Genomic DNA, 22,393 nt, shown 5'->3' on the forward strand with positions numbered 1-22,393 from the left:
TTTAAAGAAAAAATGTTGAGAAGTCTACCCGAGATTTTGAAAAAGACATAACTGAAGCCACGGTCCATTTATTTTATTAGTCCGTAAACAAACGGGAGTTCCTCGGAAGCTATTAATATTTTAGCTCGCGAAGTTAAAAAGCGAATCGAGTTAAGACATATTTTTTCGAACTCGGTCTGGGCCATAAACAGGGTTGTAAATATTCATGAAGAGTAAGCCCTCTTGTCATAGGGCCCGAGCCTGATGGATGGACTCGTGCTCTGCCGCTTGCTTTGCTTTCGCATGATGAATATGGTACTTACATCGACTTACTGGACATAATATTGTGTTTTGTGGGCAAAGGGTTGATGGTAATCAAGGTACAAACATTTTTCAATTCGTGTGTCGTTTAGGGTAAACTACAAACGGACTGGTGCTCGACGCGGTCGCAGCAGTACATGTCATCTTGAAACTTAAGTCATTGTCAATAGAAGGTGACATCTATTGAGCATTAGTATGTCGAGTACTACTGCGTTTATGTTACAGTTTAAATGACAAAACTTTAAACTAAAATAGACGATGCAAAATCGAAGTTTTCGCGGTATTTTTGAATATCTATATCACATGATGAAGCGCTGGTGGCCTAGCGGTAAGAGCGTGCGACTTGCAATCCGGAGGTCGCGGGTTCAAACCCCGGCTCGTACCAATGAGTTTTTCGGAACTTATGTACGAAATATCATTTGATATTTACCAGTCGCTTTTCGGTGAAGGAAAACATCGTGAGGAAACCTGCATACATCTGCGAAGAAATTCAAAGGTGTATGTGAAGTCCCCAATCCGCATTGGGCTAGCGTGGGGACTATAGCCCAAGCCCTCTCGCGCTCGAGAGGAGGCCTGTGCCCAGCAGTGGGACGTATATAGGCTGAGATGATGATGATGATGATGATATCACATGATAGCCGTGTCGAAAAGATGCAAGGAGCTTGATGTCGCTTTATCCATCCTAATACGCCGCAAAACAGATAAACACAAAAACTTCCTCAATGTTATCGGGTGCCGAGATTTCCGTCGCAGTACATACATGACAGTAACCCAACTAAGAGAGTTTTGGATCAATTTAGTCTCGCAGATTTTAATTTTATTCAGCTATTGACAGTTGTTAGTTAGCATTTGTAAGCTATTGTATGATTAACGCCTGATAGACTAGGTTAACAAAGCCTGACAAAAAAAAACAGATTCTGATTACCTTATGTTCTGGACGTCCATGCATACCCTTTTAATCGCCGTAATCTGATACCTATATAAGACATACAAGTATAATTATCAACGCATTACGCCGCAGTATGATAAATAAGACAAAACTTCGTATAACTTCGCGGCGGAGCACGCTCTATAATAAATTATATGGTGGTTTCAAAGGTACTGCAGCCGCTGCTGCATCCCATTATTTACGGCCCGATTCTAACTTAAAGAAACGTCAATTAATAGATCTAGAAACGATATGAATTATATATGTCAAGTGTCAAATGTGACGTTTCTTCAAACAAATACGTCACTTTTGACACTGACACATCTAATCCATATCGTTTCTAGATCTATTAATTGACGTATCTTAAAGTTAGAATTCGGCAGATTGGTTGCCTGAATTGCGCTAGTAGTCTAAATTAGTAAGTTACAAAAATAATGCCTAGTTGAATTACTGTTTTAACCAAACTGTGTCAGAGATTTCCGCAAAGATTTCCCGCCACCGGTGCGGAAGCCGCCTCGAGTCCTACTTTTGATACTGACGTATCGTGCACGTACATATGTTCCTTGGCGAAATGCAAAATGGTTAACGTCAAATCGAATTCCGAATTTAAATTCTGAGAAAATCCCTACATATCCAAGAGTAAACTGCAGGTATAAATTTAAAAGGTCAGGCAGGGTTAATGAATACTCGTATTAGTAAAATGCGGTTTTAAATGGCTCGTGATTTGAATGGAGTATTTACCCTGACTGGCTTTATCTGCGTCTCGCTTAGTAGGTACCTAAAATTATTTACAATATTTGGCGCTATGATCTGTGTGCAGATGAAAATGTGATTGAAAATACATATAAATTCTTCTGATCTTAGCTGAAATCTGCGTACGAGCTTCAAGGATTTCCGATCTTGAATAGCAATGAAAACTTGTTCCACCCCCTCCTTTTCCTTCCTCCTTATTTTTGTATGTATCGAGTTAATCTTTTATTAGCCTACTTTCTTTTCACAAAGAAAGGTAACTTCTCATTACAAATGTTTGTAATTTTTCAGTTATAACTACAATCTCAAGAATTTACAAGAAAAACAAAAATTACAATGTTAAAATATTCACGACTTGAGTAAAATTAATAGAAAATTTCTACAATATTTTATGCAAATCCCCAACACAGACATCCGCCTCGTGCAGCAGCCAAAGGCTTACTGATTGATTTCTGCCACAGCTGCGGTTCCCAAGACTTTTAAGCCTCATTTAAATATGCAAATCCTAAGGGCTGGCACTAATTTGCAGCTTGTATTTACTGCAACTTTGATTGTGTACGATTACACTTTGAAATTGGGTAACAAATTTCACAAATTTGTTAAGTGATTAGCAAAGCGTTCAGCTATTTGCATTTTTCATTACCCTCCTGAGATCCAAAAGGAATTGTAATGATTTTAAATTAAAAACCTTATAATAATATTATTTCAATCAATTTTATTCACGCTCATATCATAAACTGTCTATCATGCGTTAAAAACCGCAAATTATTTACGGCCAGCATTAAATATAAACTGTTTTGTTAAAATAAAATTACAGTACAATTTTGTTCTAGCGTAATAATTACATCGAATACGATTTGGTTATGATATTCGAATGTCGAACATATCTAACAAACAAACGAATGTGATTTATATTCCAATATAAGTCGAGATGAAATTTTATTAGAATTGAAATTACATTACGAAGTCCATTTTCAAATGTAACTAATAGAAATAAAGTAAACTATACCTACTAACTTTTAAGTCATCTTGTATAACCTTCAGATATATAAACGGATAAGTATAAACGTGTAAATATTTATACCTAAGCTCCAATATTTAATACAGGTAACACGCCGAGTAAAGAATGGGTACCTACACCTCGAGGAGTGATCCATTGGGAAGATTTATGATAAAGGCCTAACTTACGAATGTCCCCACCCGCTGAGACCCCGCTGTGCTTGTATAACTTTGCGTTTTTGTTTATAAATCAAACTTAGTTAAGCGTTTTCTTGCTAATATCAGTGATATGCGAAAGTCGTTTTTGAATTTGGCTTTAATTATTGGTTTAAGAAAAGTATCTAGTGTAAGTAAAAAAAAAATCATTTATTCAGGTGAAATAAACCCTACTTTACAGACGTTTTTCTTCTGCCAAACTGCAGGGCAGTTTAAATAAAATAAAATAATTAAAGTAAATATAAGGCATAGTCAGTGGCGGATTTGCAGTCTTTGCTGCCTTAGGCCCCAGGCCCTGTAGCTGCCCCTTTCTCAGCACCCATCATATTGACTACATTTTGAGTTATTCCTTGTTATCATCAGCGAATTTTTTTGTCACAATTGGCGCCCTAGGCCCGGGACTACTGGGCCTTAAGTTAAATCCGCCAATGCATTATAGTTTTCAAAAAGGTGTAAATTACTTAATAAAAAGATATTTATATTTGTTACAGGTAAAAAATGCAATCTACTCAATGATACTTTAGGCAAAGAAAACTCAACACACAATTGGTGAGTATTAAAATTTAATCATACCTATACATTGTGTCAATGTCAGCAATCAATCTATAAAAACCCTACTGGTTTGACTAAGGGCAATTTTTTTATTTATAAGTTTTAGTATTTTTATTATGTTGTAAAAATGTTATTAAATCTAATCTATAAAAATAATTCTCAACTTCCTTCCTAGGAGTTTTTCCGGTCGCTTTCTAATGAAGCCCCTGGCTACGGCTTTTACACTTATTTTAATATTTTTATCGAATGGTGTTCGTTTGTGCGTCCCTCTTACACTAATAAATGAGTTTTTGCAGCAATATTTTCTGAAATAAATCAGTTGTTTCAAGTATGTATAAACCATTATCAAAGGGACCGACAACGCAGCCGTGTCGCAATAACGCCGCTGTTTCCTATGTTACGTCAATCGCGTGCTGTAACCCATCTTTCAAAAAGCACATTTGGTTTTAACCGTCACTCGCCGAACACGCGCTACCTAAAATTCGATTTTCTGTTTGCCATGTAGACCAACGCGTGTTAACATAGGCTGGCACTACGAACAATACCGCCATGCGGGTCCAGATAAACTTTGAAATGGTCTCAGAACCATCAAAATTGAAAAGTAACCTTATTGTCCTAGATTCAAAGTCCATTTTCGTATGATTCTGCGCCCGGGATGTAACTATGCCTGAATAATCATTCATGTAAATGGCATGACTCGGACCGACATTACATTTTACCCTCGATACTGAGTTGGGACGAATGGTTTAGCCGAATCCTGAATGGATAACGCGTTTTAAAATACATATTTCGGGTGCGGGCGGACTGATAAGTATTGTTTGAGGGAGCTTATCTAATTGCTTATTGAACCACAGAGACAAACAGTTTTTTGATGTTTTCTACGTCACTGTTACTTCGATTAGGGGCCCGATTCTGATTTTGAAATAGACATCTATTAGATATCTTTTAGACATCACCAAGATACGATAACGATATGTTTAAGATTTAACCTGTCAAATTTTACATTTGCGCGATTATGGAGATACTCTTGAACGATTTCCATAGGATATGACTTAGAGATCCAATTCACATCTAATAGATATCTTACTCTATCTAACGTAAAAGTGACATTGGTTGCCCGATTTGCGCTGCAAAAGAGAACTAGTTGATATCTAAACTATAACGTATCTAGAATGGATCTAGTACGTGTCGTCTTTTGTGAATATTTTGAAGTTCGAATACAGCAGTCTTTCTTTATTTATTACGCTATGCTAAAACCGTATCATTATGATAGAACTATGATATCAAAGTCGAATGTATAAATTAACCTTTCATATGCATTGTCCCGTATCCGCATCACACACTTTGGACTTTAAGTTACAATGTCAAGGTTATTAATTCAGTAGCATATTTTTGACAAAGACATACGAAGAATTAATAGTGTTTTAGTTTTACATCGATGTTAAATTTCATTTAGTAAGTATCCCTCCTAATTCTATATTTGAACGTATGTATACCGTTATGTTAGGTACCTACTAAATGCGTCCCTTTGACTATTTAATACATCAGTACGGTCGACTCCCTGCGGCTGCGGCTAAAAAGTATGTATCTAATGAAAACAGGTTTAATTTGTTTTTGTAGGTAGGTACTGAAGTGCCCGGAACCGCGGTATTCCTAACCTCATTACTTCAGTAGATTATTTCAAAACCACTCTTTTAATTATATAAAATTTAATTAAAAATTCTTCGGTGAACTTCCATCATGGAGATTAATTTGGATCACCTTTCCACATCCTCATTATTATGAGGAAACTCGTGAGTACCTTTAGTATAAAATGCATGCAGTGGATTTACCTATTAAAAAAAACGAATCAACAAATTAAGATTATCAACATTTGAATAAGGTTCAGATTTAGATATCTAAATCTAAATCAGCAGTATCTCATTCATCTAGGTATCTTTGTAATCTCAAACTTGATGACGAGACATAAAATTAATTAGTCGACTTTACTCCATACCTAATTACCTAATAAGATTCTGATTAAAAGAAGCAAACGAAGGGAAAAATACTGTAATCAATAATCTATTTTACTACCTAATACCAAATCATTGGTTATCTCCTAACGACATCATTAACGAACAGCATAAAAAACTATCAACACTATTATCTAATCAGTTTCCCTTCACTGCGTTCGACATTCAGCTTTCGAGGCCACAGTTTGTTTGTACATAAACATTCGGAGCTCGATCAGTCTGCAGTGCGGCGTCCCCGACGATGGACTTCAAGAATAAGGTCGTCGTGATTACTGGCGCGAGTTCCGGCATCGGTGCAGCTGCCGCCTTCCTGTTCGCCAAACAATCTGCCTCCCTCGTCCTCGTCGCAAGAAACGAGCAACTACTCAACGACATAGCGGCGAAATGTGAAGCCGAGAATGGAATCAAACCGTTGATTGTTCGAGCGGAATTAAGCAGCGATGACGACGTAAAGAATATGGTGACGAAGACTATTGAAACGTTTGAGAAGATTGACGTGCTTGTGAATAATGCTGCAGTCGGAATGCGCGGCAGTATTCGTGATGGCGTCGAGCCTTATGACACCGTCATGGCTGTGAACGTCAGATCGGTATACATATTAACCAGTCTTGCTACACCTTATCTTGTGAAAACCAAGGGCTGTATTGTGAACGTGTCGAGCGTTGCTGCTTTCAAGCCTATCAAAGATGCTGATTACTTGCCTTATTGCATTTCAAAAGCTGCGCTTGATCAGCTGACGAGGTGTGTGGCTTTGGAGCTTGCCCGTGACGGAGTAAGAGTATGTTCCGTCAATCCTGGAGGTACTAGGACTCCGTTCGCGCAGAACGCCGGATTCAGCAAAGAAGAAGTGGAACAACTGTACGCGGCTCGTGATAAGAGCTATCCGCTGGGTAAAATGGCGGAACCAGGGGAGGTGGCTGATCTGATTGTGTATCTAGCCAGCGATCGCGCGCGCAGTATCACTGGCACAGTTTACGTGATAGATAATGGTGAAACGCTTATGTGATAGCGCATTACGTGATAACTTGTAATGTAATTTTATTTTAAATTTCGGACATTAATTTAAACTATTCATACAGGTAAAAGTTTGGAACTGTTTTAGTTAATCTGAGTAAAATAAATACTTAGATCAATTTTATTAAAAAAAAAATGTATTGTAACTAAATTCTAATCTTTTTATGTTGAAATATATTATAAAATGTTGAATTTGTCAAAATCATTATTTGCATCATAGGTGACGTTTTATAAAACGCTGATGAAACGCTGGTGATGAAGCGCTGGTGGCCTAGCGGTGCGAGCGTGCGACTTGCAATCTGGAGGTCGCGGGTTCAAACCCCGGCTCGTACCAATGAGTTTTTCGGAACTTATGTACGAAATATCATTTGATATTTACCAGTCGCTTTTCGGTGAAGGAAAACATCGTGAGGAAACCGGACTAATCCCAATAAGGCCTAGTTTACCCTCTGGGTTGGAAGGTCAGATGGCAGTCGCTTTCGTAAAAACTAGTGCCTACGTCAAATCATGGGATTAGTTGTCAAGCGGACCCCAGGCTCTCATGAGCCGTGGCGAAATGCCTGGATAACGCGAGGAAGAAGAGAGGTGACGTTTTATAAAAATGAATGCTAAATATTCTATGACTCAACTCGACGAAAATAATAAAAATAAAGTAGGTACCTATCCACAAAATCCGAACAGAGCACAACAGTACAACTTGGAGTGCATTAATTATAATTATTATGCACAACTCACACGTAGAGGTTTAGTGAATCAGCTCCGAACAAACTTAGGATCCAACTTCAGACATAAATACTATTCTCTGCAAAAGCTAGACGGTAAGAACCTTACAAGAATGAACGCGTGTAAGGCAGGAAATAAAGCCCAACATAAATAGGCCAACAACTAACACTGCCTTTATAATTTAGTCCGTGTTGCTTGTGCCATTAGTTTTAATTTCGTGTGGCGGACAGAGCTACGTAAAGCTAAAGGTACGATGTCGGTGGACGCAAATGAGGAGTAACACGGGGGCAAGAGCGAGCGGCGCGATAACTCGTGTTGTATCACGATGTATCACTTTAATAAAACACGTACCCACGTTTCAATTTCATGTTTTGGGCCACATTTTTGTTGACCTAGTCTCTCGTATATTTTGTACACAAAGAAATAGTGAACAACGCATGTTTGTGTATTAAGGTATATTCTTAAATGTACCTACTTACATGTTAGTAGACTACAAAGTAAATAGTGATTTCTATAGGACGTGTTCATACATTTATGCAATTTAATAAATCTCATTGGTAAAGGATGCGTCATGTGAGTATGTAACTAACAGTATGTTTTAGTTTATAAAATTAAAATTACAATAATAGTCGTATCCTCCTTACTGCATTACTGGTAAGTAACTGCATTAATTTTATTGAAAAATCTCAACAAATTAACATTCACTAACCTACATCAATACATTCCACTCCTGGCTATAGCCATCCTATAGCCAGGCCTATAGGCCTACTCTCATACTTTCATTGTACATAATTATATACCAGTACCTAGGTGTTTGGAGTTCGGGCTAAACGCTAGCGCCCGCCGTGTGAGTTGAAATTAATACACAATTTTGATTTTTTTCGCACATATTCGGAGATTCCTTCCTGATATTTCCCTGCACCACAAAGCAAATGGTACCAATACAGTATATCAAATAAAATTAATGCCAGCTTATTTTGAATGACATTTAGAGGAACTCACGGGCCGTGATTTGAACCCACGGACTTTGGTTTAGAAGCCAGCGTTTCAGTAGGTATGCGAATAACAAACGGCAATAATGTAAAGACGTAATAATGGCAAAGCCAAAAGTAACCGATTTTTTAAAGATAGTTTTAGAGTAGACAAATATTTATTCAACACATCATTCATTACATTACTAAATGCATAACAAAAATGTGAAACAACAAGTATACAAAACACAGACATAGATAAAGATGTGAGGCTGAAATGGTCTCCACTCTATAATGCAGTTTATAATAAATAACCGTAATTATTAATTTTCGCTCCAATTCGAATGCTTGCTACGTTTTCTAAGGCCCATTCTTCAACTCAAGGAAAAAAATCTAGGCCGACAATGATGTCGCGATAGGCAAATACCCCGATGACCTTATATAGGCAATTCATCACAGACAGACCTTCGACTCTCTGCCATCAATCTTGGATCAGCACTTGGCTAATTATTGTCGATTAGCTTGACGGTTTCCTTGTACGATTCCACTGTTTTTTTGCATTTAGTTGACCTGATTTTATATCGTCCTTGTGGTCTGTTTGGTTTCAGTGAAATATACGCTGAAAGAAAAGAAAGGAACTTCTTGTAGTATTTATATAAGATACAAACGAATTATGTGTTGTATATTCCATTCAAATATAGTTGGGAAAAGAAAATAAAAGTATATTTCAAGATTTTTTAATCATTTACATACTTACCTATACAAGTACCTGAATAGGCATGTATTTAAAAACAAAACGTATGCATTAAGACTAAATATAAAATAAGCTCGATTCTTAATAAATCAAAAAACCAACTTCATTTCCCGTCTATTTTAAATTAAGTACTTAAATTGATTTACCTCGCTTGAGGATACTCGGGAGTATTGGGTTCAAATATTTATAGTAAGAATAATCACGTAATTAGAGTTTGTTTCTTTGTTCTACAAATGTAGACGTTTAGGTGCAACTAAATGTTTTTTTTAACGAAGAAAATTTTATGACAAGTTATAAAATGAAATACAATATTAAAGTAAAACCGAGACTCGAAACGAAAATATTAAACGAAATGTATATACTTTTATGACCTAACGTATAACCCAACGTAACGTATAAGTGATGCAGAAAAATAATATTTCCCGGTGAGGAATGAAGAGCCATCCATACACGCGAGTGCGGTAAAGGGCCATTAACTTTATTACATTTGCATCATGAGCAGTGAACTGAAATAAATGTTTATAAAATGACATTGTATTACGGAGGCGCCTTTTACGGCGGCGAAAAATTAAGGTCGTTGAACTTTTGTTCCAATAAGGAAAACAGTAGGAATAATCGTAATTCCGAGCAGTTAGACAAGGATATATATTGCTACATTATTCTATTCCTGTATTTCTGTTTTCGTCATGAGAATAGAGACAGGGCTTTGTCCCTTGTAACTTTTGTATTTACGAGAATATAACATAGACCAGAAGGCATATTATGGACGCTGATATCTTGCTAATGACAAGATAAAGCGTCCGCCTATTAAGTACTATCGTGCGGAGTCAGAAAGTGATGAATACTGTACTATGCCTATCTTTGCAATAAAGGAAAATACCGTTATTTGATGTATGTAAGTAATAAATACACACGACCTGGACTCCTGATTATTCAACGCAAAAGTTAGAGACAGAGAAACAGAAAGTAACCTTAATAATATTTAAAAAAATTAGACGCCGCAAACAATTTTAACTTTAGATTAAATATTGAGTGTAAATTAACAATATCAAGTAAAAACATTTTGATACAAAAATATCGGCAATAAAATTTTATCGAATACCAATTGCCATTCCCAATCATCTCGCTAATAAGCGGAGGCATAACGTGTTGCCAATAAACCCTCAAAGGGCGTCGTGCAATTTCGCCGTCACTTTGTCACTGAAATCGACTCGTATTCCCGCTAGCTTAAAGCTTAAATGAAAGGGTGAAAAAATAGTGCACATTCACTAGTACCCAATACTATGGCGGGTTGGCACTTACAAGCGCAAATAAAAATTGAAAAATCTGCGCAAATCCCTGGGGGTCTGCCTCGCTCACGTTCCTCACGCACAGACTGTCGCGTACAATGCCTTGAATAATGGAGATTATGTACATCATGTGGTATTATAATATTTTTTGTCTGTTTTCAAGGGCTATTAACTGACGAGGATGCCTCTTACTATATATAACTTTTATATTTATATGTAAATATAATCCTTCAAAATCTGTTTAACGTTTATGACGCAACTACAATCGTAGTCAACCTTAAAAAAATTACCATTAAGACCGCTCGCCCACGGCGACTTTTAGTGGCGATGATGTCGCGCGTTTACGAAACTTCGGGAGGGAATTTCTGAATACGTTGCCTCAACGGAGTCCATCTGCAACTCTACCGTTCGCAGGCATTTTTGTGCCGTTACTGAATCACATTTGCATCGTGACAAAAGCGCGACGGTATCGCGTTAGCATCGAGACAGAAGCGCGACAGTAACGCGTTTGCATCGCGACAGAAGCGCTACGGTATCGCGTTTGCATATGCGACTGTATCGTCTGTATCTATGCGAACGCGCGACAACATCGCTCCTGCATCGCTACAAAAAGTCGCTGTGGGTGAGCGGTCTTATGAAACATTCACTAGGTGGACGTGTTCAAATAGTAGGTATCTTCCATATTCAACTACATTAGTTCGGACACTAAAACCCTGGAAGTCGTTCAGATAAACTAGACCTAAAGTAGATAAGTCCAGCATGGAATATACTCAAACATTTCCCTAAGTTAACTAACATATTCAAATTCCTTGAATCTACATGTGAGAATTGATCGAACTGAGAGCAATTTCGGTCGGTCGTGATTATGGAAACTGAGTCGTAGAGTCCTATGTTTATGGTTCAAATTCGACCATTGCCAGGATGTGGAACACTTAGTTCAGTTATTATGCAAATCATGTGCTACGGAAGTGCCGCGACGTTGCCTAGTTCCCTTTACTTGAGAGGCAAATTGTGATAAATGAAATTTCGTAATATTCAAAATTCACGGCGACTAGAAGCGGATGACTCAAGTGGTCTATTCTTAAGTGATTTTGAACTGAATACTGAAATATTATTCTCTACAATTTCACTTAGTTCCTATAAACTCGCACCTTTTTGTCATTTTTGGCATTAGTTGGATTTATATCTGAATTATGAGTATAATAGTTATTATTTTAAATTAAATTTTATGAAATCAACACCTCTTAATACGATAGATGTATTTTTTTGTAGTGTTGATTAGATTTTCCATCCTTTTAATTTTTAATTTAGTTTTTATTTCAACAAAACTACTTACTACTCGTACTTTAATATTATTCATGCACAGTATCAGCACCTACAAATAATTTTTGATGTTAGTAACCTATAATAGGCAATCTAGGCATACCTCTTTAGATATTCAAGAGCCGTCTTTAGACAGTGACTAACATTACACTTCCCAATAGCGAGTGTTTGAGCACAAACGTTGTCCGAAATTTTGGCAGGCACCTACCCAGTGACACAGTTTGTATTTCATCAAGCCATGAAAGGCCAGCCTCACGTCTATTCAAGAGCGAGTGTGCAAACATCGCTCCAGATCACGTGTGTTTACAATCCTCTAATTTCATCCAATCACCGTCGAGATTTTCGAAACTGTTTCGGCAATGTTTACCCTTAGGCCCCCCCCCACATCTGGCGTCTTTCGAGCGTCGGCGTCTGTCGGCGTCGGTCCAGCGCTATGGAAAATGACGTCGCTGCGCAGTTGCGTCGACGCTGGGTCGACGTTGCGTCGACGTCGGCCATAGAATTGTGACGCCGACGCTCGAAAGACGCCAGATGTGGGGGGCCCTTAAGATAAAGAGTATCTCGGGGCTATACAGCTACGCCAATTTATTATGATGCAATCTTGTAATTCGGATACTCAAAGTACATCAAACTGTCACAAAGTTCCATAATGTTTAAAGCTCCCCTCTTTGAATGCGGTTGTAGGCAAGTAGGGTTGCCCCTTCTCGTAGGATAGTTCCCTCGAAAAACTTCGTCCTAGTAGCCTCATTCATTATCTTTCACCCGACAGATTTGCTAAAGCTACTCCATCAATCCAATTAGGTGGAATCAAGAAAAATCGACGAGCGGCGTTTTTTTCTGAAACGACATCCCCTGACGCCTTTAACGAACATTAGGTTGATCTTACTTAAGTACTGTTTGGTTTTGAAGATTAATTTTCTTCTGGAAAGGTCGTGATGTATTAAAATTTATTTATTTTTAAATCTACTTTAATTTGATTCATGATGAGGGATGGCGAGGGGTGACATAAGAATTATGAGAAGACAATAATATATTAGATGAAATGAATATTTCCTGAATTACATTCCTCTTCAAATAAATTCATACTTAACAATAATCATTTGGCGAGTGCTGCAGAATACAGAACAGATACTTGCAGTTATTACCAAGTTTATTTTTCTTTAAGTTGCAATGAATTTGAATAATTGATTTCACTTTGAAGATAAAAACGGCGAGGCAACGAGGGTCTTACGTTTGACTTGAAATAAGCCTGATTCACTACAGCATCTGCATCTTGGGTATAGAGTTTCGTGAAAACTTACATAATAAATGAGGGTCTCGAGCCAAAAACGGAAATAATGGTGTGTACTCAAACCGACACGAAAATATACTCAAGAACATCATTAATTTTCATTTCTCGCTATGACCAAAGATTGCTGTCTGGAGTGAAAATAAGTGTGATAAGGAAAGAGGGATTTTCAGAAGTCTTTCGGAAGTACTGAATAGTTTTTATCCAAAGAGGCAGCTTTTTCGTTGAAGTGACTTTCATTTATGTGTACTTATGTACTTTTGCTATAAAGTGTAAGCTTTTTAGTTCTTAACGGTCACGAATGGGCCTTAAAGTTTTTGCGTTTGTTACTTTCTTTTTGCGCTGGTACTTAAACTTCATCTGCCTGAGAGTTTCTTATTTGTACTTAATATTAATGCAATTTGGGTTGTTAGGATTAGGTACTAATGGAAAAGATACTTCGTACGTAATTGATATCCAGCCGTATCCCAACAATCAGATACGTCAAATACTAGATATTGAAACGATATGGATTGGATATATCAGTGTCAAATAAGTGTTAAAAGTGACGTTTTTGTTTGAAGAAGCTTCAATTTTGACACTTGTTTGACACTGACATATCTACTCCATATCGTTTCTAGACCATTTTTTACACAAAAACTCAGCCTCGCTGTGCAGAGGGGGAACGCGGCCAGCGTCCTGGGAACAATGCCTCAGGCTAATTTAGAGCTAGATTTATGATTTATTTATTTTATTATTTAATATCTGTTTTAATAAATTAGTACATATATCGTTTCTAGATCTATTAATCGATGTATCTTAAAGTTAGAATCGGGCCTATCGCCGTAGTTTACTTTGATGTTTGGTAGTAGCAAATATGATTATGTAGATATGTACATAACGCGTGTTGTACGATTAATACATTCGTGAATATAGCGCTATACTATAATCAATGCTCATTGATACAATGGAATAATTAGGGAGTAGGCTGTTTGAACTGCTCGCTGGGATTGTAGTACAGGGAGCCTCGAGGGACCACCCTGTTTATATTATTATGTGAATCAGCTTACTGTAATTTGATTGCTGTTCGTCGATGGATTAATTAATCTGTTTCGTATAATAATTATATATTAGAGGGTTCCTACTAGTTCTACAGTAAAGCGTGAGTCGGTATTATTATAGATATAAATGTAAAAATAAAAAAGTTATTTAAGTTTTTTACTGTATTGTTTACACGTAAGTAGCTAGTCTTCTGAATTGTAGTTACATTTAAATGATTCATTAAATTAATAATTTTTGAGGCTTTGCTGGACATGAACCGTGATAAATATTAATTATAGATATAAACCTGCACCGTTACATATGTTAATTATATAATTACATTTTACATTTAACATTTTGTTAATAAATATTATGTTGCTATGAATTTCCAAGAAAATAAAGTAGTGAGTGGAATACATACTTACCTATAAAGCAAAGGCAGACTGCCCGATTCGAACTTTAAGATACGTCAAATAATAGATTTAGAATCGATATAGATTAGATGTGTCAGTGTCAAAAGTGACGTATTTGTTCAAAGAAACGTCACATTTGACACTGACATATCTAATCCATATCGATTCTAGATCTATTAATTGACGTATCTTAAAGTTCATATCGGGCCGAGAGTCTACACTTTAATTTTGCACCGCGACTCTCTGTTCCAACCCTCATCGTTAGATTGATATTCACAAATTATGATAGGTAGGTAGCGTAATAAGAATTAGTACCGGTAGGTACTAATTCTTAAAATATGATAATTCGCAAACACCGTTTATTTTATTTATTTTATTTTATTTAACCAACTTTACATTGACAGTTAAACCAAACATGCAAGTTATGGGTTACAAATATAATATGTACTTAAAACTAATTATCATAGACTTATCACTAAATTTACCTAATTAATATTAATAGTTGCGGGCGTAGATATTGACTCTATATAGCGGGCTGCCGTGGCTAGGAATTTCGGTTCTGTTTGTGAGAATATGTCAAGAGTGGGATTATGTAAAATAATATTATTAATGTGGTTAAGTGCGACGTATAGTGGACTAGTGACTAGTGTCATTGTGCTGGTCTTGGGAATTACGAATAGGGGTGAAATGCGAGGTCTGAGAGTAGTTCTAACAAATAGTGATGGTACCTTAAAATTAATATATTCTAGTAGCAATGGATTAAATATTGAACCACGTATTAGTCTAAAAAAGTATTTTACTGTTGCAAGCTGCCTACGTACTTCAAGACTTTGATATGAGACCATTCCCAATACAAACGGCGTGGGATACATGTAGGGATAGTACCCGAGTATTTTCCAGTAGTATTTTCCGAGTATTTTCCACATTCAGTAGTATTTTCCGAGTATTTTCCACCATTTACAGTTTATCGTCGTACCGAAGTACGTAATATAAATAAGTTAAAAAAACTTACCCTCAAACCCGTTAAATGATTCGTAACGCAGCAGTTAGAACCAAACCATGGAATAGAATCAACTCCAGAGAGACTCCAGATGGAGTACTTGATTACGTTACAGTTCTCCATAAGTGGTCGCTAGTTTCGCAACTTGTTTACAAAAACGTGAAATAAAAATTACAGCTCACACCAATCCAACGGAGCTCGTCACGAGAAACAGTCCATTCGAAGAGGCCTATTTATCAGTAAGTACCCTCGACAGAGGAAATCCTGGCAATCGCTCTTCGCAATTATCCTCGATTTTTTGGAGCCAACTAATTAGCCGAATGGACTGAGACGTTAAACGTAATTAACTTTAATGATAAATGATGGAATCGCGCTAAAGTGGAATGGATTTGGGACCATAAATGACTCGAATCATGAAGGTCCCAATTGAATATTATTCAACGTCCAGCGGTAATTAATTCTGGTGCTTTTTCTCTGTCGTTGTGGGATAGTTTGGTGAAATTGTAAATGAAGGTCAAGCAACTATAGTATGATATACCTTATATTTGGCATGTCAGGTTTAAATTGAAAATTTAAACCCGACATATATAGATCATAGCAATAAGAAGGTGCCTTCCCCCTACAGTTCACGCACGATCGTATTTGCGCTGGAGGCACTGCCATCTTGAAACCCGAATCTGAAACCTAGGCGTGAAATTAATACACGCCAATAATCCGAAGACACCTGTGCTGTCCTATATCGTTCAAGTACGCTCCCTATAAATGCATGACACATATACCGAGTGTGGCCTGTAACACATCAAGAAAAAATGTCTGGCCTATAGCATATCAATAAAATTTCATCATCTCGACTAGAAATCGCAGCATATATTTTGATGAATGTATTGCTTTACTGTATACCTTATTATTAAGTAAGTATCTTTACATAACGCCTAATAACACGCGTTTTAATTTAATGTTAAATATTACTTGGAACAGATGTGTCGCTCGGAACCTAGGTACATTAACAGTCTTTTACAAGTGTTTTTTTTTAATTCAATTAACATACTATTTAAGTTGTTTTTCTTGGGGTATGTGCAACTCTTGTTTACTCTTGTATTTTTAGGGATATATTGGATAAGTTAATTTTAACCTCTGCAGATACTAATTAAGATACCTACATGATTTTTTTTTAATTCTGAGAAATTGAAAATAGAAGTACAGTCTGAATGTAGTAAATCCGAAGCAATTTCACCAAAAAGCCTACTTTACTCGTAGGTATCCACTTTTACGTCCGCTCAGGTCTGCCTCATGCCCGCGCACTGCATTTTGAATGCTACCCCAATAAACAAGGAACATTTTTGGGACAAATATTTTTAGAGAATGAATTAACATGATTGTGAGTGAAAACTCGATAGAAGCAGATTATGGATAATCGTTCCTACATTCAAGACATAAATAAGAACAGTTAAAAATATTTTCATTTAAAATTTATACACATTTGAGTCTAAATAAAATCTTTAAATTGCCTATAATTTAGCAAACGATGTGAATTATGAGTACCCGTAAAAACATGCATTTTGGACTCGAGGTACCATTTATTATCGTACAATATACTGTTCCAGGATAATTAGATCCAGGGGCTTTTTATAACAACATATATACAAATAGAAGTATAATATTTTAATTCACAACGTTGTGTATATACCTAAACTATCTCCACAAAATTGGAACAATGATAGTTTTTTTTGTGCAACATGGACTTCTTTGTTGATTAGTCTAAGTATTAACATTGCGACGGTGTTACAAAGTGAACCTCCTCATTTTTGCACCTAACAGCTAAAAGGGCGTAAGTCTAAATAGATGTTTACCCTATTCTAGAACATATGGGTCCCAAAATTGGACACATAATGGCGTGCAGATTAACGTGTACTTGGGTCATTCTGTTTCTCACGTTCATATTTCTCAGCACGGACCAAGTTGTAGCTTAGTCCTCGATCTCATTCGAGATAGTTCCATCAATCTAGCGACATTGTATCGTCTACTTTGGAAATGAAACGAGAACAAGGACCTATCAAGCTATACGACGACGATTTAGCTGCAATATTCGGGGTTCATTAAACCGGCATAAAAATCTCTGTAAAGTCGGGTTACTTTAACCCAATAGAGGACAGATTTGATCCATAAGAACTAACATATACATTTACATAGATTGGTCTTATAAAAAATTAAAAATAGCTAAACTTGGATCAGCTTCAGCTAAACTCAACCGGATGATAATGCGCCATAATTTACGCAATAACATTGTAGGCAGGTCATAACCTGCACCGAGTTAAGTACAGTGACCAAAGATGTCCTCCAGGGCCAAAGTAACCCGCCTTGACGGTGCATTAATGTCCAGTATTTATTATTATTTATAATTTGAGTTGTAACGTAAATACGGAAACGTTTTATCGAATTAAATAAAGGTACGTAGCTTAATTAAACACTTTATAAATCCTTAACGAACTGTACATTTTGTTCCCTCGCTTTTATTTAGTGTCTTTAAGCTCAAAACGCCCAACACGCACGGTACCTTTTTTACGTGGTATATAATTTAAGTTATATATGTATTATATAACACAAACTGATACCACTTCTTTGACATTATAGACAAATTTATTAAGGCTTCTTTTTCGGCTATAAATTTCCTTAAGTAAGGCTTAGGTCCAACATTTTCCTAAAATTATTTTAGCTAGTTAATGTGACTTTGTTTAAGGTGGTTCGCCTAAGTTACTCAAAACTTAACTCTCGCTAGATGGCACCACTTTTGCAAAATTTCAGATTTAATTTTTTTGTGAAATGGTCTTGGTATTTGTATACTTAAAAGTATGTTTCGCGCACTCTTTAAGTAAATATTGAACTATTAAAATAAACATTGAATACTTCATTGTGCAAAAACCACCTTTTTAATTCGACGGAGTGTTGCTGTCACGCTTTTTCCTACTATTACTTACACATGCAAATAGTGTTTCCGTGATCCTTGTAGTAGACAATTTCACACAACGTAAGTATGTTGCAATAGCGTAACGGTATGTTCGTGGAAATACGTGCAAGAGGATTGGGGTTCAAGACTGGTGCAAGTAGGTAATTTCTTTTTGTTTCTCCTTTGTGTTATCTTACCTTTAAACGAGCAATTATTAGATATATAATTATTTATTTATATATTTGGATGGTATCAGAAACGGCTCTAACGATTTCGATGAAATTTGCTATAAGGGGTTTGATCTCTTAGCTAGGTCTATGAGAAAACGCGCATTTTTGAGTTTTTATGTTTTGTGAGCTTTGGTCGGTCTCCCAGATATTCAATCTCCGCTTGGCAACTAATCCCAGAATTGGCATGCGCACTAGTTTTTACGAAAGCGACTGCCCTGACCTTCCAACCCAGAGAGTAAACTTATTTGGATTAGTCCGGTTTCCTCACGTTGTTTTCTTTCACCGAAAAATAGGTATCGGTGTATAAATAGGTATCAAATGCTATTTCGTACAAAAGTTCGAAAAATCATTGGTACGAGCCGGGGTTAGAACCCGCGACCTCCGAATTGCTTTCCGCTAGGCCAGCAGCGCTTCCCCCACATACTGAGTGTTATCAGGTTTTTTAAAAATCAAAAACGATTACTTATGAAAGCAGAAGAATATAAATGATCGTATTAGATTTATAATTGTTACATATTTGCCGTAACTTATTTTTAAAATGTGTTTTACAATTAAAAGACACGTCAAGATTGTTTACCTTATTTCTAATGCTAAAAAAAACAAACTATAGTAATAATTGTGTTTTTCATTCATAGACAAAATCCATTATTTTTAACCATAGGAAATGTATACACTTCTTTTTAGGGTTCCGTACCCAAAGGGTAAAACGGGACCCTATTACTAAGACTTCGCTGTCCGTCCGTCCGTCTGTCACCAGGCTGTATTTCTGTTGCCGCTATAACAACAAATACTAAAAACAGAATAAAATAAAGATTTGAATGGGGCTCCCATACAACAAACGTGATTTTTGACCAAAGTTAAGCAACGTCGGGAGTGGTCAGTACTTGGATGGGTGACCGTTTTTTTTTGCTTTTTTTTGTTTTTTTTTTTTTGCATTATGGCACGGAACCCCTCGGGCGCGAGTCCGACTCGCATTTGCCCGGTTTTTATTGCAGTGAGGATGTCCTGATTGTAAAAATCAGAGAGATTTGGTAGAGTATAATTTCTAATTATCTTTGTAAAAATAAAAGAATACGTGTAGCCCATACTTAATATCGATTTATGATAATAAGAAAAATTAAATAAAAATAAAAAAAACAATACGAAATTTAGGTGGAACAAAAATACAAAAAGTTATGTTCCAGCATACAATGACTGGGGATCGAACCGGGAATCTTCCGTTTGCAAGCAAAAAAGCGACTGTTTGCATAACACGCCATGATAGTTCTTAACTAAGCTGACGAACTTCTCGCTTAGGTCAATTAACTACCTGTCAAATATCAGTGTCAACAAAATTGCACTAAACATGACGGCACTCCAAATTCGAGCCGTGGTCAGCCCGGCAACGTCGGAAATGGTATGGCAACGTCGCAAATGTATCTGTACACGACATTTGTGACACACACATACGTAAAATTGATGAAAAGTTAACTATGATTTTTGCATTATTTCTGTATGAAACATTGTTTTCCTGTTAATTTCGCGCAAACGAATATTCGAAAGAAGATAAATGCGGAAATATTTGTGTACTAATAGTGTGTAGTTACTTAATGAGCTTTGATTGAATTTTGTATGAAAAGCGAACCACCTTAAGTTCAAATAAATAAATTATTCACTCGGTTTATTTATTTATCGTATGGCGGTTACAGACTGCTTATAAAATAATATATTACAGGACAAAAGGTCGGTAAAAGAATCGTAATAATTTGGCTGAAATAAAGATCATCATCTCATATACTGTGTCAAACTGTATGAATTTATTCATTACAATAAAATAGAGTACTTATAAGAAATAGTTAATAGTACCTATAACGTGTGTCATAATAATTTAGGTACATACTTATAATTAATAATTCCCAGTGCCCACCTTTGCTTGCCTTGCATACTTACGGTTCCAAAGCAACTCCTCCAATCCAACTTTTAACAGTTCACTGAGAAATCGATTATCCTCTCCGATAAGCCCCGAAAAGTTTCCGAGGCGTGTCACAGGCTTGTCAAAGGGCAGAAACATACAAACAAGCCTGCAACTCAATCCGGCCCGCACTCAATCCAGGGGCTCATCCGAGTGGATAGAAACGGGCGACTAAAAGCAAATAAGTTCCGCTAGTAACGAATGTATTGTTCCCGTATCTACAGAAATAAAGAACTGAAAGAGTGGCAATAGCTGCTCAGTTGAACGTTCTAATAGCAATATCTTTTTCTCCAATTGATGCTACGTTTCAAGGAACTGGTGCATTGTAGTTTTAATTAATGGTATTTCGAATATAACGATGTTCTCAGATTATCAAGTTGCGTGTTTGCTTTTACTAATTACTTAATGTAATAGAATACGATCTCTAACTGGCAGTGTTGTAGTGTCGATCCATTAACGTTTTAATCGTCATTTTCGCTATTAATTGCAAAATAGATGAGCAATTAAATACTTAGTTACGTTGTAATGACATCATAATACCTTCAGGTATGTACCTACTTACTACACTGCAACATTTTGACTGCCATGTTTTATTCAAGTTTTGATGATTGACTTGCTTTAAACATTTTTTACAATATCAATATACAATATGTATCAGATAGAAAAGCAAAGAAAGAGACCCATTAATGTTGAGGCCGTACTGAGCAACTTTTACTATTGGGACCAACCCCGAAAACGAGGAAAAAAATTGGATGTTTCAATTGTTTCATACATTTTGCTGGCCTGATGTTGAAATTTCCTATGGGAGAGTTAATTTTTTTTTCGCGTTTTCGGGGTTGGTCCCATAATAAAAGTTGCTCAGTATTTCCTAAACATTAAATGGGTATCTTTCTTGGCCTTTTGTTCTGATACATTTTTATATAGTAGTCGCTAAAGTGCTTCGCATTTGTTCACGATTTATAAATCCGATTGTAGCCGAGCTGCAACGAATTCAATCACGAATTTTATTAACCTTCATTATTATTGATTGCCTCTGAGCTCAGTGTGGAAATACACCAAAACTGCAATTTGCCTTTGCAGTGCAATTGTTTGAATAACAAACGATTTGGTTAGTGCGGTATTTTTCAAGTACTGTGAAATGGGCTGAAGTTACAAACAGTTTAAAAACAGCTATAATTTTGTGTAGTCGCAGGAAATTTTCCATTTAAATGTATTTCAAGTTTATAGCACAAAATTGTTAGTATTGTTTCAATTATTAGTCAATCACATTAGCTCATTTGCGATATAGTTGATAAAAAATAATTGCAAATTGTCCTTTGTGTTTTAATGTTATTGTTATTGTTTTGTGGAGGGCGCCGGATGACTAGGATTGAGCAAACCTGACAAAGTAATAATATGGAAAATGTATTCTACTACCTAAATTCTAAAATAGCTGACATAACTTAAGTATGAAAATTTACCTAGAGTTAGAACAAGAAAAGTCTGCAGCGATTTTGATAGCCCACGCAGTACAAGTGTTATTTACACGTCATAATTTCATCGAAGTTTGACGTTTAAAATGACACTTGCACTGCGTTTCTCGGTCTGACTCTACCTACAGGGTGTCCCAGAAATCGACGTCAAGCCGTAAACGGATGATAGACCAAGGCATAAAAGTTATCATAAAAATACAAAAAAAATCCAACTCATGTTTTTTAAAAATTATGGTCACTTTAA

General features: G+C 36.3%; 2 protein-coding genes across 2 annotated transcripts in view; both read left to right on the forward strand.

The window, feature by feature from the left end:
* Positions 1 to 22,393, forward strand: part of LOC134671231 (semaphorin-2A) — a 433,155-nt gene that overhangs the window by 73,078 nt on the left and 337,684 nt on the right. The window lies entirely within an intron of this gene.
* LOC134671074 (uncharacterized oxidoreductase SERP2049-like) lies at positions 5,956 to 6,794 on the forward strand. Its single transcript, XM_063528857.1, has one exon. The coding sequence runs from the start codon at positions 5,999 to 6,001 to the stop codon at positions 6,761 to 6,763; it is 765 nt and encodes a 254-aa protein (XP_063384927.1). The 5' UTR covers positions 5,956 to 5,998; the 3' UTR covers positions 6,764 to 6,794.

The sequence above is a fragment of the Cydia fagiglandana genome, chromosome 15 (genome assembly GCF_963556715.1).
Source record: "Cydia fagiglandana chromosome 15, ilCydFagi1.1, whole genome shotgun sequence".
NCBI classification, from domain to species: Eukaryota; Metazoa; Arthropoda; class Insecta; order Lepidoptera; family Tortricidae; genus Cydia; species Cydia fagiglandana.

Excerpts from the sequence above, each read along its gene's own strand:
- LOC134671074 (XM_063528857.1), top strand. The coding sequence starts at position 5,999 with ATGGACTTCAAGAATAAGGTCGTCGTGATTACTGGCGCGAGTTCCGGC.